The sequence below is a fragment of the Parasteatoda tepidariorum genome, chromosome 2, assembly GCF_043381705.1.
Source record: "Parasteatoda tepidariorum isolate YZ-2023 chromosome 2, CAS_Ptep_4.0, whole genome shotgun sequence".
NCBI lineage: Eukaryota > Metazoa > Arthropoda > Arachnida > Araneae > Theridiidae > Parasteatoda > Parasteatoda tepidariorum.
Window position 1 is genome coordinate 91,861,478 of NC_092205.1, and position 15,800 is coordinate 91,877,277.

At 29.1% G+C, this 15,800-nt stretch overlaps 1 protein-coding gene across 1 annotated transcript in view; it reads left to right on the forward strand.

Moving 5' to 3' along the window:
- The window catches only part of LOC110283031 (F-box only protein 33), a 17,229-nt gene extending 14,267 nt beyond the window's left edge, over positions 1-2,962 (forward strand). Inside the window, exon 3 of the mRNA XM_043055952.2 lies at positions 1,790-2,962. Coding sequence (XP_042911886.1) covers positions 1,790-2,076 — 287 coding nt within the window. The 3' untranslated portion in view covers positions 2,077-2,962. The remainder of the gene's footprint in view (positions 1-1,789) is intronic.
- The last annotated feature ends 12,838 nt before the right edge of the window (positions 2,963-15,800 follow it).

Sequence of the window (15,800 nt, forward strand, 5' to 3'; positions counted from 1 at the left end):
TACAAATATTTGGTATTTAGCCTATACTGCTGAATGCAGAATATTCATTTCGGACGAATAATGGAAGAATCGTCTGCCGAAGACAAAACTTAATTCGTTTACATCTTTCTTGTTTTCTGCCCTGGGAAGGGTTTATTTGATTAACAAAACAATAAAGATAAACAAATTTGTGAAGGGTCTGTTTTTAAGTTAAAATATTTTGTGAAGTGTCCGTTTTTATGAAAAAATATTTTGTGAAGGGTCCGTTAACGGACCCAAATTTCTGCTAAACAGGCCCCTGGTATGTTGTCCATTATGTCTTAATCTCTTATGTATTGTGTAAGTTGAATTTATTCTTTTGTCTTAATAAGTTTTAAAACCATTTCCAACATAAATAGCTAGTAAAAAAAGATTTACAATATGTAGATGAATAAGCCAGAACTGAAAATTTATACTGAAAATTTATTATAAATTTGATGTTGAATGTTTGTGCCCCCACCCATGTATTTGCATCAATAATCTGTGTTAGTCTGGCTTAGTTCACAAATGTTATGCTTTGTCACACTGTCATATTTAATAAAAGATCGTTGAACAACATTAAATTCAAATCCAAACTATTTAAGATTGAATTTTCTAATGTACATGAAATGATTAAACAAAATTATTATTGCACTTTATTACATTCAGTTTTTTAACACGGAAATAAGGATTTTTTTTAAGCTTTAATTTTTAAATATGAAGTAGTTTTAATAACTATTCTGAAATTGACGTTATTTGATAAATGTTGAGAAAAATAATCAATTGTTCTTGATGAGTTTATATTATAAATACTAACATTTTATTATGCTTCATTAGAAAAAGTTATCTTATTTAAAAATCATGTTTTAGTTTTTATGATTTTGTACAATTTATTATTCTCAAGGTTTCCGCGCACCTGGGAAGTCATGGATTTCCGTGTTGAACAAATTTTATCAGGAAATGTCATGATTTCAACTATTTTTTCAAAAAAATCATGAAAAGTCATGGATTTAGGTTGTCCAAAAATTTAATTCTTAAAATGGAATTTACCCCCTCCCACCAATTTCATGGTGTTCTGAATATCTCAATTTGTAACAAAATCCCCACTCAGTCATATTTGATTAAAATATAAAATGTTTTTATCTGGTTCGTTAAAAATTAAGGTGTTCTTTCAAAAAATTACAGAAAAAGCATCATTTCTTGAGTGAATTATCTTTTAAACTTCTGTGATTTAGGAATTTTTTTTTTTTTAATCAATTTAAAATTCTAGCTGAAGCAAGCCAGTCATTGGCGTAATTTTTTATTCCGAAATGAGAACAGAAAAATCAGGAGTATTTCTTTCCTTTCTGAAGAACAAGAAAAATATCTTTAGAATGTAATTCTGCGGAAAAAAGAAAAAAATTATTTGCTTTTGTATTTTTTTCAGCTATTTTATTGCTTCAACTCTTTTTTTACTCTGTTTTTTAAATTTGAAATCTATAAATATGAAAATGCTGAGCATAACAGTTTTGGTTATACCTATCATTTCAATTAATGTTATAAAAGTGCTTTTTTAAATTTATTGCTGTGTTATTGTCGGAGAAAATAGTAACTTCGTTAAGTCATGAAAAATTCTTGGAATTAGTCATGGAAAGTCATTAATTTGAAAATCTATAAATCAACAGATACCATGTATTCTTTATTGAAAAACCTACAATTAGAAGCAATTATTTTTGTGTGTCTGTCATATTATCGTGTATATTTTGTAGAAGAAAAAAAAATCTTTATTCATGCATTTTTTCCTTCCTTCTAGGTTATGAAGTTAATGCTGACAGCTTGATTGCTATCTCCAGACTTCGTGGAACTGAATTAAAAGATTTATTGGTTCCCGTTTGCTGCCTCTCTACCCTTCAGATCGAAGAGAATGCATCAGTGAGCAGATCTCGGGCACTTGCCGAAATGACAGAGCAAGTCAGTTTTAGCTTGCAACGAAATTGGCGTCCAATGACTTACGACGAACTTCCACTAGCTGTCCGCAACGTCGACGTGGATGCTGACGGAGCATACCTGGAGGAGCTCCTCGAGGACCAGACGTGGTGATGACTCTCCAAATATTTTACCTATTACTAGTCATTGCGAAAAAGGGTGTTTATATTTATGCATATATATATATATTTAAACAAACAAAAAAAATATGTTGCCCAGATCTCTGACAAGCTTATTAGCAAGTAAAGATAATCCCAAATTTTATACTTAAAAGATTAGATTAGATTATCTTTTTGTTTCCAAAATTTTATCTCTTTTAAGAAATATATCCAATGCCACTTGATATATTTTGATTTTCCCTGGTGTTTTTTCTTGAGGCGATAGTGGAAGGCTTTGTTTGAGGACCACAGCAGAGTGGCGCTCAAATTGTAGACTTCTTGTGATTACATCTTAAAAAATGCATCCTTTTTAAATGCGCACACTCTTCCATCTTTTATATCTGTCCATCTAAGCTGAGGGGAAAGTGCAAACACCACTTTATATATATGTATATACTAATTGTTAACATTCCATTAGCATTTGATGTTCCTGTTGACATCTGGGTAGAGTCCAATCTCAGGGAGAGACTCCGAGATGACCCCGTGGAGTCCAGAGGGTTTTCAAAAAAAAAAAAAAAAGTGCCAACTTTGGTATGTATTTACATCCAAATATATATATTTATTCTTTCCCCTTAAGTGATGATCTTTTGGTGCTGACCGTGTGTAAATAAAGCACAGACAGAGGAAAGTTCTCTTGAGCGATTTAAGATCTGTATAGATAATTATTTAAATGCCCCCTTTTAAAAGGTATTTTTAGATGTGCATTGTTTGTCATGCGTGTTTTATTTTTTAAGATCTGTAGTGTTTTTTTATTTACATTAATATTATTTTATTGTGATATCACCTGAAAAGGAAATGATAATGTGGGGCCCTTTTTGGTGGCTTCCAAAAAAAAAAAGAAAGTTATATTTACAACATTTGAGATCTTTTACATCTGATGAGAGTGACCCTGCTGACCATGTTCTTGTTGTTATTGTTTATTTTTCTTTCTCCAATCTGGGTATGTGTGGTGATTATCAAGATAAAAAGGGGAAATAAATGTTACATCTGTGAAAATTGTGTGATAGTTATTTAGAATTTACAATTTGTGTAATGACAAGTCCGCCGAAAACACCTTGTATTTTATCGAGATAGCTGTGATATTGAGGCGAACTTTAGATCTATAGAAGTGCAATGCATAATGTGCTCTAACACCAAATCTGCTCATGGATCGCCATCGTGGGAGTGCTGTCACAAGCAGCTGAAGCTGTAATTAATATTTTTATTGTATGGACAAAGTAATTAGATCATTCACTAATTGTACAGTATTATTTTTAAAACTGCTATTTTTTTCGCCGAATTTTCTCAAAAGTTTTTTTTTTCTGTCTAAAAAAATTACTCTTTCCTTTCTCAAATTTCTATATTTTGAAATTTCAGACTGTAGCAGAGTTGACTTGGTTTAAATCAAGTTTGAAATCTGAATTTAAATCACTTAATTTTTTTGAAAAAATCATTGATTTAAGCAAATTGATTTTTTAAAAAATAAATTTTAAGTCAAATATTTTTATACATTATTATTTATAAATATATTCCTTAAGGGGATTCTTTTTAAAGGTGAAATTCATTAATAAGGAAGTTTTTATCGAAAGAAATAATAGAAAGAGAATGTATTATTACTAAACAAATCAAATTAAAGACTAAAAGTGGTTTGAAATTGTTAAATTATATTTTTTTTTATAAGCTCTGTTTAAATTAATTTGCTGGTAAGAAGCGTATTTCAATTATACCCAGTCAGTGTCTTGTTTAGTTCAATACAAGTGCTAGTAAAACGTATTAAATATGTAGTTATTGTAAATCAGTAACCTGCCAGATAAACTTAAATAATTATTTTTAACGTATTTTGATCGAAAACCAATTAACTCTTCATTGGATATCTGACAATAAATTGCCTTTTGCACTTTAAAATTTTAGGATGTTAAGCTTGAACAATGATTTTATTTTTAATGATGAGTTTATTTTATTTATCTGTGATTAGTTTGCAATAAATAATAACTTTTGAAGCATTTTAGTTAGAAATATCAACTATTTTAACTATATTATTGATTTTAAGTAATATTAAGTATTATGAATACATTTTATCATAATTTTGCAGAAAAATATAAAAAATATCAGATTTTTAAAAAAAAAAAAAAATTGATTTTTGCCAACTCTGGACTGTTTTAACTTGTAAATTAATTTTACTTCAGTATTTATTTTTTTTCAATCCAAGCATGCTTACACTGAAAATAATTTACAATATGATCAATGCCTATGCAAGGGAATGACTAACTATAAATTTTTGTGTATGTAGGAATTTTATTTTAGACTACAGAAATCTTTTGAATAAAACAGTCCCCATTTCCTGAAGAAGTCTCACACTTTTTCTATTTAAATGTTACCTTTATTTTTGACTGTTTTGGAGCATTTTTTTTTTCTTTACATTCAAATTTACTTTGAAACATTTTAGAATCAAATTAAATTTCAATTGCTATTCTTTTAACAATTCAAACCAAGATTGTATGGATTTCTGAAATATTTTGAAAGCTTCTAATTCATAGGACTATTTTTAAAGTCTTTTTTTCTTATGAAATTCTTTTAATTTAATTATTCTTTTTCTTTTGTCCTGTAGTAAGATTTATCTACTCTTCATTTTAGTATGAATCCTGTTTAACAAAATAGAAGCCTATTTATTGTTTGGAGTTATGTTAATAATGGTGCATCAATTATATGTGTTATTGATTTGAAATTATCTTTGAATTCCTTAAAAGAAAATTGCCTCAATTATGTGCCTTCAAAACTCAGATCGTGCCTATACGNTTTCCTTTGTCCTGTAGTAAGATTTATCTACTCTTCATTTTAGTATGAATCCTGTTTAACAAAATAGAAGCCTATTTATTGTTTGGAGTTATGTTAATAATGGTGCATCAATTATATGTGTTATTGATTTGAAATTATCTTTGAATTCCTTAAAAGAAAATTGCCTCAATTATGTGCCTTCAAAACTCAGATCGTGCCTATACGAGTCACACAATTTCAAAGCTGTTCGAGTGATACGAAATGCAATAACTATTTTACTACATGAAACAGGATCACCATCCAGAATACTAATATTTTTTTGTTTTTATTTTTGCAATGATCCTGTGATAGATTCAAATATGAATCACCTGGTTGGAGATCCTTGTTGCTAATGGAGTGAAGAAATTCAGCTAACCGTCGTTGAACATCACACGGTTTGAAATTATATCAAAACATGGCGATTATCTTTTTTTTTTGTTTCAAATAAAAATTATTCTCTAAAATATTTTCTTTTGAGAGGAATTTTAATTATTTCTTTAATAAAATGACTTGTACTGATCCTTATAGAGTTTTAGATTTCATCTTGGGTCTTAATTATTTTTTTCTTGTAGAATTATAGATTATTAAATTGTTTTTACTTTTGGCGAATTGTTCATATTTTTTGGCATCCTATAGACAAATTCTAAAAATGTTGACGAGGTTGAAAGTCCATCTGAGTATGAACCGTGGTTTCTGGTTTTGTTAAAAGGGTAATAATTCTCAACATTTAATGCACCCAAACTTATTTTGTACATTATTTATTTACAATTTTGAGATAATGTATATGAATCACATAGGCTATCTGATATAGTTTTAAGAAAAATTAAGTGGTTTTTTATTTAAATGACAGTAACGAATCAACTTTTAAATTTTATTATCGAATAAAAAAAACCTAAAAGAATTTCTTGAAGTTCCTATAATAATGTACAATTTGTGAATGTTCACAGAATGCAGCTTTCTATATCACGTTGGTGTTAAGATGTATCAACTATTGAATGTTAAGAAAATTCTTTATTCAAATATTTATGTATGTTATGTTTTAAATATGATTTTTTTTCTATGTAATTTTAAATTTATATTGATGCCAAGATCCAAAATCTTAGTTTTATATGACTGTTGATAAAATTGTAATTTCTTTTATTTCTTAAAGGTTACTTAAATTAGCATTTAATTTCTTACCTTGTTCAATTTATATATATATATTTTTTGTATTGCTGATTTGCTTTCAATTCTTGGAAGACTTAATTGCTCTTATTTTTTTTATTCTTTCTTTTTCAACTTGTTTTTATAAATAGTGATTTATTTGCATGCATCTTCTTTTTTCCCCCTTGCAGAAAAATAAATTGTTTGTTCTTTTGTACAAGAATGAAAATCTCAATTATAAATTTATAAATATTTCTCATACATTCTTTTACATATAAATAGTTAAAGAAATCTTTGTCAATTAAATCTTATAAAAAATAATTTGTTATTGAGATATCCTGAATAATTTGTTTTACCAGGCATGTGATTCTTCTGCTAATTTGCTGGATTCTGAGAATATTGTGACCATTGATTCGCATACTTTTATGAATCAGTTTAAATTTCGTTGCTTATGCGAAATCTCATTAACAAGGCATTAATACCACACTTTCCAGCACCCTCTTCACACCTCTCATTCACGGGCGATAACAGCTGTTCTTATAACGTAGACTTGTTTGAGTTAAAACCCAACTGAGAGTAAGTAAGACTGAAAAAAAAAAGCTTCATAAAAGCGTCTGCCAGAATAATAAACTACCGAGGCAAACACATAAGTATAAAATTAATAAACTATGAAGTAATTCTAATTTCAATGAGTAGCAAATTCTTATTTGTAACAGAAAAATTATGTTATCAATGGGATATATTTGCCCCCATTTTTATTTGTTTGCAATTTGGTGAAATTTTTTAACATGATATTTTGACGTGGAAATTTAAAATCCAAATCACACATTTCAACACGCTGGATACCATCGTTAATCCTAGTTTTGATCTTTTTCAGTTGATGTCATTGTTTTTCTAATGGTTTTTAAAATTCCAATGTTATTACAACACGCAAAATTCAATTCGTGTATTTATTAGTCATTTTTGACACGACGATGCCACTGTTTACCCGATTGAATTTTTTCCTACAGATATCCATGTTATTACTCTTTATTGCGCTCTATTTTCGCTAAATCCATGTGTTGTCTCGATCAGAGTTCTTTGGGCAGTTATTGCTGTTGATTTTCATGATTTTTTAAAAAAAATCTTGTGAATTATTATGTTAAGGAAATTTAAATCTGGCACCTAATTATTTACTATTTGAAGCAAGGATTCAAGCGTTTTTTTGAGCCATTTTTCGCCTGTTATTGCTACTTATTTCTACATATTTTTTAAGATCCCTGTATTTTTAATATAATATTAAACATGTGAATTTCAAAACATACTTTTAATTAACCACTTTTTGATGTGTTAGATATTGAGATTTTGTCGCACATGTCCGTGGTTTTATCAATAATCTTTTTTCAGTTATTGCCATAAATTTCACAAATTTGAAGAAGAAAAAAATTTTTTTTTCTGTAATTCAAAGTGTGAAAACGGAGGAATTATTATTATTTTTTAATATACATATTTTATATGTTTAAGAGAGAAAAATTATTACATAAAATAGTTTTTTTCTCTCTTTAAATTTTATAAATGTTACTTTTGTGTACAAAAGAAAAAAATATATTCCAAGAAAATTTAAGATATTTTCTTCTTCCAGCTATCACATGTCTGTTTACGTTACATATTGATCAATTTCAATAAAATCATTAGCTTAAATACCAATTTATTTTTAGAAACTTTAAATAATCAACAACAAAAAATTTTCTTTATGTTGTGAGCATTTATTTTCTTAACAGTTTGAAATATATTCATAACAAAATCTGTTGATTGCTTGATTTGAATTTGTTTTCATTTTAAAATTAAACTATGTTGCTTTTTAGCTTTTTTAATTTTGACAAAAAAAGAAATCCTTTGCAAAAAAATTTTGTTTTTCAAATTTTTTTTTTCAAGGGAGAAAATGTGGATAATATTTCATATTTCTGAATCCTTCAATGTTAAATGTGCATTTCTTTAAAGCTTAATTTTTAATGTAGAATAGATTAATAAATGTGACTATTTATTTAAACTGTCAATGTTTCCAGCATTTAAAATTTTATTAAGATACTTCTAGATGAGAAGAAACTTCCAAAGCAAAAGTTTAAATAGCTTACTATCCTGTGAAAATATTTTGAATATTTAATGTTTTAAATGTTGTTTCTTATGTAGTTTTCTAGTAACAAATTTTCTCTCAACTACTTCTCAATAAGCAGACTTCCAGATATTGTAAAATGAATAATCTTAAATGCAGCTCTCTTTTATCTGTTGGCACACCTGATCTTATTTTATTGTCTAATTCACAATTATGTTATTTTATGTTAGAAATAAAAGTATTTGTAAAACTTTTTCAACTTTGTTTAATGCACATCATACATGCACTCAACCAATGTCTTCTAACAGAAACCGAAAAACTTAGTAGCATTTAAAGTTCCCTTAGCAGGGTTGCCACAGGCGACTAAAATGCAACTATTTTCAGCATGAGGCGACCATGACAACTTTTTTTTTGCCTGAAAAGGCTAAAAAAANGATACTCTCACATTATTCTTCAAAACTACTTTTGATTCACCACCAAAACTTCTCCCTTGATATATCTAGGAATCATATATGCAGAGTAGCCACAGACAACTTTTTTTTTTGCCTGAAAAGGCTAAAAAAAAAGCAACTATTTTCAGGAAAAGGAGACTTTTCTGTACTCCTAGCAATGTTTTTTAGCATAAATTTGGTTGAAAACCTGCAGCCCGCAAAATCTTCTGAGCACACTGAATTTCTTTTCTTAAAATATAAAAAATGTAAAATAAAAATAAAATTTGAAAAAATTAAACATTAAAAAATGTAAAAGTTTAGATTGCAAATTTGAATCATCACTTTTTAATGCGTTCAAATTGCACAGATTCTCTCGTAATTCTATTTAGTTTCTCGATTGCCTTTTCAACGGTTTTTGCTATGAAATTCTGCAAGATTTTAAAAACCCAATTTTTAATACGATATTATACAAAAAATATGTTAACAAAATATTTTTTAGAAGTGAGTGAATTAAAATGAAACATTTGCATACATACATAAAACAAAATTAATACTCAACTTTAAGAATATAGTTATTTATCTATCTGATCTTTTACATATCTGTTCAAACTTATATGAACTGGTGGATTATTTAAAAAAACTAAAAGAGCCTTGGGGCATGGGAAAACGTTCCAGGTCCCTGTCTCCAAATAGTTCATACAAAATTTTAAAATAGTTTGTCTAAAGTAAGAACTCCCCTAACCATTCGTCTGGATCCGTGTTGGTGACTATGGTAACGAGGTATAACTATTTCAAATGGCGGTGTGGAATCGGCGAGAGAAAGGGAATATTTTTCTTCGGTCAATTGTGTTAGCCCTAGAGTGAAGAGAAGCAACCCTCCCTAGGGGAGTTCTAACTGTAGACAAACTATGCCATACCTTGTTTATTGCAAGCCCTGATTGAACAAAATATTCAGCCTATGATATGTTTCAAGTGCTCCATCACGTGTCTATTTTTTTTACCACTTTTGGAAGCTTGTTAGTACCTAATTTATCTATTAATGAAAAAATGCTATTCATATTCACTCTTGTGGTAACAAAGGTAATGTATCAATATTTTAATACAGTCGAACTCTTTTATAACGAGCACAAAGGGACCGTAACATGTACTCGTTAAATCCGAGTGCTCGTAATAAACGGGTACTTAAGACAGGCGTGCAACCAGAAGAGGGGGGGGGGCTTGGGAGGTCAAATGATTGAATTTACTTAAAATTTAATTAATACTTACTTACTTTAATTACATTAATTAATTTAATCGCGTTTTTTTTATTTCGCGCACATTTCTTATTTTGAAAAAAAGATAAGACAGAAAGATGAGAAAAAAGATTAAAAGGCGGAAAAATATTGCTCGCTAAAACCGGGTCTTGCTCGTTAAAAGCGACTTCTGTTCCATAGACTTAACATTGATCCAACCAAATATTCTCGTTTCCCTCGGTAAATCCGAGTTCTCGTTAAATCCGAGCTCGTTGTAAACGAGTTCGACTGTATATGTTTTTTTTTTAAATAAATTGCTCTCCAGTACATATAAATACTTTGAATAGATAAATTAAAGACTTGGTAGATAAAATATCAGATTCTGAAAGTTGAGCAACGAAATGTTTACTTTAATTCATTTCTCTCAATATTGCAATACTCTTTAATTTTTTATTCTGTTGGCGGCCATTATGCGATTGTTCTTGTATTTTCGTGGCGCCATCTATGGCCAAGAATTCGACTTATGACTCCCATACGTCGCACCCATTTATAGGGCGGTCAGATTCATTCATCCACAGATCGTAATTTTGTCCTGGACCAAAAAACGACCAATCTCCTATCCAGTACCCCCCCCCCCCNCCCCCCCAAAGGTATAATTTGGGACGGATAGCCTGGTTGGTAAGTCACTGGGCTCATGCCCAAGAGTTCGTGGATTCGATTCCCGCCCCCCCGAAGACTCCCCGTGTAGTAAATAGTGACTGATGCACGTTAAATTTATCAAGTCGATAAGTCCTCCGTGTTCCCATAACAAATCAATACTTCTGGAAGTACTGATCCAGGAGTTTCCTTGTTTTCTGGATTGGATCTAAATTACAAGGCTACGAAGTTGGCTTTGAAGTATTCGTAAACCCAAAATTGAGTCGACTGTTCAACGACGGTTATAAATTATAAATTTGCCATGGTGCTGGATGAGGCACCATAACAAATTATGGTGTTGGCAAGGCTATCCCGGTCAATTTTTTATTCTAAAGATAGATAATTGTGTCTGGCCATACCATACAATATTTAATTTTAAATTTTGTTATGTAATATTTATTTTCATACTAATATTTTATAATTGTGACATATTAATCTTATTATTAACTGAAATTCATTTCAATAAAAATACTATATTTTATTTAAAATAATATTCCATGTTTCTTTTTATTTAAAATTTTTAACTAAAAAAAAAAACATAACTATTTATTCTGAGCCCTAACTCATTATGTAGGAGTGGGGCATCCAAAATTTTTTAGCTCAGACTCCCCAAACTCTGGGTTCCTTTAAATCAGTTTGATTTAAATCGCTTGCGTTTTTTTTAAAAACGTCACTGGTTTTAATCATAAAAAGAATTCTTTTTTCTAACATGTAACTAACTATCATTTATGTGAAATTTAATACATCTTAAACCATATTATCATTTACATAAAATAAAATCTGTGTTTATAAGTTTCAGGGTTTCTCCAAACCTGGGTTTTTAAGAAAAACTGAGCCCATTTGGGTTTTCGTAGATGATTAATAATAATTATAACTTAATAGGTTACATTTATTTGGCGATGTTTCTTCATGAGAAATACACTTTTTCCCGGGGATAGGGTGGGTTTTTTCGTGAAAAGATCCAATTTCGCCCTGAGACTGTTTTATTCGACTTACATATTTATATGTACCACATATAAGATTTAAGATAGTGTATTTATTGAAAAATTACTGCTTGATTACTACCAATAGGGTTAATTAAAGAAATGGTTATTAGAAGAAAAAAAATTCCGGCTTCTTAAACGTACAGTGCGCAAAAAAAAAGTATCACCCTGAATAACTTTCTAATGATCGGATTTTCACGTACTAAGCGTTAATGTTAATGGTTTCTGGGGGTGACTTCAAATATGCTTATTAATTAGTGCTAACTATTAATGAAGTTACGAAATCAGACACAAAAACGTACTTTTTTTGAATAAACATATATCTTTTCTTGCATATTTGGATTCAGTTTCTTGGGATTATTAATTTAGTAACATAGTATATTAAATTACTTCACGCGATATTAAAATAAATTTTACGTAAGATAAAGGCATAGGTTCTTAGTTTGAAAAAATAATTAGTCACTATTTTTACGTCTTTTTTAAAACACTGCCCATGTCACTGACTTAACTATTTGTTAAATTGGCGTTTTTTTTCTTTTTTCTTTCTATAATGTTTTAATTGAATTTCTTTGAAATCGTTTGGTTATTTGTTTTATTTTAGTTCTAAAAAAGGCTTCGATATTAGTTCTTTAAAGATGTCATATGTTAATGAACATAAAAATACATTTTAAAGAAAAATACGATTTAATTAAATTCTTTAATTTCTTTCCATTTTTCTTGTTCTTAAATTTATTTCTGTGTTGAATAAAATGGATATTTAAGTGTATGGGCTTGCATCATCAGTTCTTTTGAATCAAAGTATCATTTCTAAAAAGCTTTTCTTTTCTCTATTTCTAGTAAAAGTTATCATGACGTAAATCAAATTATGACTTGAGTGAAATAAACAGGAGTAAATAAAAATAGGACAGAAATTCTTATCACGTGTAATAGAACTGAAGTAAAAGAGAAATGTTTGATTGAATTTCTTTGAAATCGTTTGGTTATTTTTTTTATTTTAGTTCTAAAAAATGCTTTGATGTTAGTTCTTTAAATATGTCGTATGTTAATGAACATAAAAATACATTTAAAAGAAAAATACGATTTAATTAAATTCTTTAATTTCTTTCCATTTTTCTTGTTCTTAAATTTATTTCTATGTTGAAAAAAATGCATATTTAAGTGTATGGTCTTGCATCATCAGTTCTTTTAAATCAAAGTATCATTTCTAAAAAGCTTTTCTTTTCGCTATTTCTAGTAAAAGTTATAAATTATCATGACGTAAATCAAATTATGACTTTAGTGAAATAAACAGGAGTAAATAAAAATAGGACAGAAATTCTTATTGCCGACTTGGCAATAATGTTTGTGACCATTTTGGCGACAAAATGATAGTTCTGGAAAATTCGAGTTTTGAAACGATAAGATTAATATTTACGGAGTAAAACGAGAATTATCTAGAAAAGTATAAGGAAATTGTTTTTTTTTTATTTATTTTTTTTATTTTTTTTTACTTACCTAAATTTTGAAAAATATTCGTATTTGAAAATAGAAAGTGACAGCCAGGATTAAAAGATAGGTTTGTGAACGAAATTTCAAACTCGTCGACTTTCATCGCGATGATGCCCAAAGGAACTCATATTTCTGATTCTAAAAAAAGGAAAAAAAAATGTTGCTTTTCGAGAATGTGGATAAGTGGACGGGAAATTTCAAAAAAGAAAATGGAGATCTATAACAGCAGTTACAGTTCTCATGGTTACAGTTCTCTTGCGTTGGGGTTTTTCGTGATGATGGACGATGGGTTAGAATTACCTAGTGGTACGGCTAGCCATGGGAGTTTTTCCCGGTTTTATTCTCCATGTAACGCAAAAGCAGGTTAGTACCATCAAAAAAGTCCTGCATGAAGATGGATTTCTCCCAATACTCAATATAGGAGTTCCCTCGTCTTCTGGATTGGATTCAAAATTACAAGGCTACGGAGTTGAACTGTAGTTGTCGTTAACCCAAACATTGGGTCGGCTGTTAAACGACCGTTATAAAATATATTTCCGTTAATTTTTTTGTAAAATCCATATTTTGAAGCCAATTTTTTAATGCATTATAAGTGTTATTGCAAAATTATGTATCAGAAGTCAAACATATAAAAGTTTCCGTTAGATGAGATGAAAGTGAGGCATATTTTCCTTCAATTTAATGTTGTCCTTATACTTTTTTTCGCGCACTGTATTATAAGTAGGAGATAGCCTCGTATGGGAAAATTATTTGTCTGTGACTGCAATACCGTTCTGATTTGCGAGTCTTTAGTCCGTTAATTGAACTGTCTGAGGTTTTAACCCCTTAACGATCGGTTAATTTCAAGAAAATGGTCATAAACGTGCCTATTTTGTTTTTTATTTGTATTACGTATTTGATTAGTGCTGCAACTAGTTTAAAATAAACTAACTATCTACAATTACCTTAAAAATATCCTGGTACTGCCATCAGGTGTGTAAAATGAGAAATAAAATGTTTTCCGGACAAAAAAAATGAATTAGTTTTATTCTAATTAGTTTTATTCTACTGAACACTCCAGCCCGGAAATTTCAAGGGAGGGAGAAATAGAGGGCGAAACCTCACGCCGTCATTTTCACGGGAGCGAGAAAGAAGGGGTTAAAGCCAGTGAACTACTTGAGCTGTAATTGAGTGCTAGAAATAGCTGTATTTTCTAGAAGTTATCTGCTTATAAATTTTGGTGCTTTAAGGACTGTTCTGTTCATCTCCAATCGACACAAACCCTTGTGTTCGGTGCAATATTGTTGGAGGGCAAGGAAAAAGTTTAAGAAAAGAAGTAATATTTTTCTATTGTATCATTTATGTACGTCAAAGGTACACTGACTTACCAAAAGTAAATCCATTTTCGAAACTTATGGGTGAAACTATAATTTTAATGGCATATTGATTGTAAACACCTTTAAAATATTTATAACTAGCTGAATACCCGTTCTTCGCACGAATATTTAAAAAAAAAAAATAGATAAAAAAATCAATCAACCAGTATTGAGAAACACTACGAAATCATGAAATCAAACTGAAACCAATTAAAGAACCAGGATAAGTGATATATTTAGGGGAATTAATGAATCAGAATTAATGAGATTTAAAAAAAAAAGTGGTTGAATAAATACAGGTATGTTTAATGTAACAGAACTGTTTATGCTTTTACTTAAATTTTAACATAACTAATTACATCAGTTTTCAGTATGCTGGCATAATTTTTATATCAAATTAGGTAGTGATAAATAAATAAAAACAAAGAAATATTTGTCCCGCTTTCTAATAAACTGGTAATAGAAGAGTTCAGATGCAAATATTTTTTTTTTTTGGTTCTGAAAATGTCACTTACCTGTTTTTTCCACTAAGTTTTTCAATTGATATAGCTAAAATAATTTCAATTTTGTAGTTTAATGTCATATGTTGCTATCTTCGGGAGCTTTATGTTATTGAAATAAGCAAAGCTCGTTGTTTGAAATTCATATCATTGAATGAAGATGAAATGTATTTAACTTCTCTTGGCATGATGTTATTGCCCTCGGCCGATTCATGATAGTTAAAATTCCCCTTAAATTAAACACTTAATTGCGAAACACTTAATTCCAAAGTATAGGTTTTAAAATTACTTGTTGCAGTTTTAAAAATCACCAAATACATCAATATAATATTTTATACCTATATAAGTATATTTGGTACTTATACATAACCCTTCAACATTTGACTTTGTACATATTTGTCAGTGGCAGCCAACTAAGCCGAATTTTTTTTAAAAATATATATATTCGAAATTCATAAGGATTTTGGAGCCTGACCATTTCTCAATCTGACTTTTAATTTACTGTTTTAGTCGTGGTGGAAAAAATTTATTTTATTTCTAATTCTTTAAAATATTAATACACTGGATATTAATACCACTGGAAAAAACATTTTCTGAAACTGGGGAAAACCCGTTGTAGAATTCTTGTCAGAACTAATTCGTCAATTACCATAATACCAGTAGTACATATTACCGTCAGTGATACATATGAATTAAGCGTCATTTGTGAATGGGAATTTTTTACGGTTTTCTTAAAGAAATTTCCCATTAATCTTTCTTCCATGTCCTTGGCTCTTGAGCACATAGCTTATTTTATTTTACTTCAATTAATACATATCAATATTAATTGAACTTTTGTGTCAATAATAATATGCAGATTTTTTTACGGTTACCCAAACTGCGAATAAGTACCTTTTTAACTTATTTTTGCTTTTGAGTTCAGAAGTTACGTTTTTTTAATTTCAATTAATACATATCACCAACATTA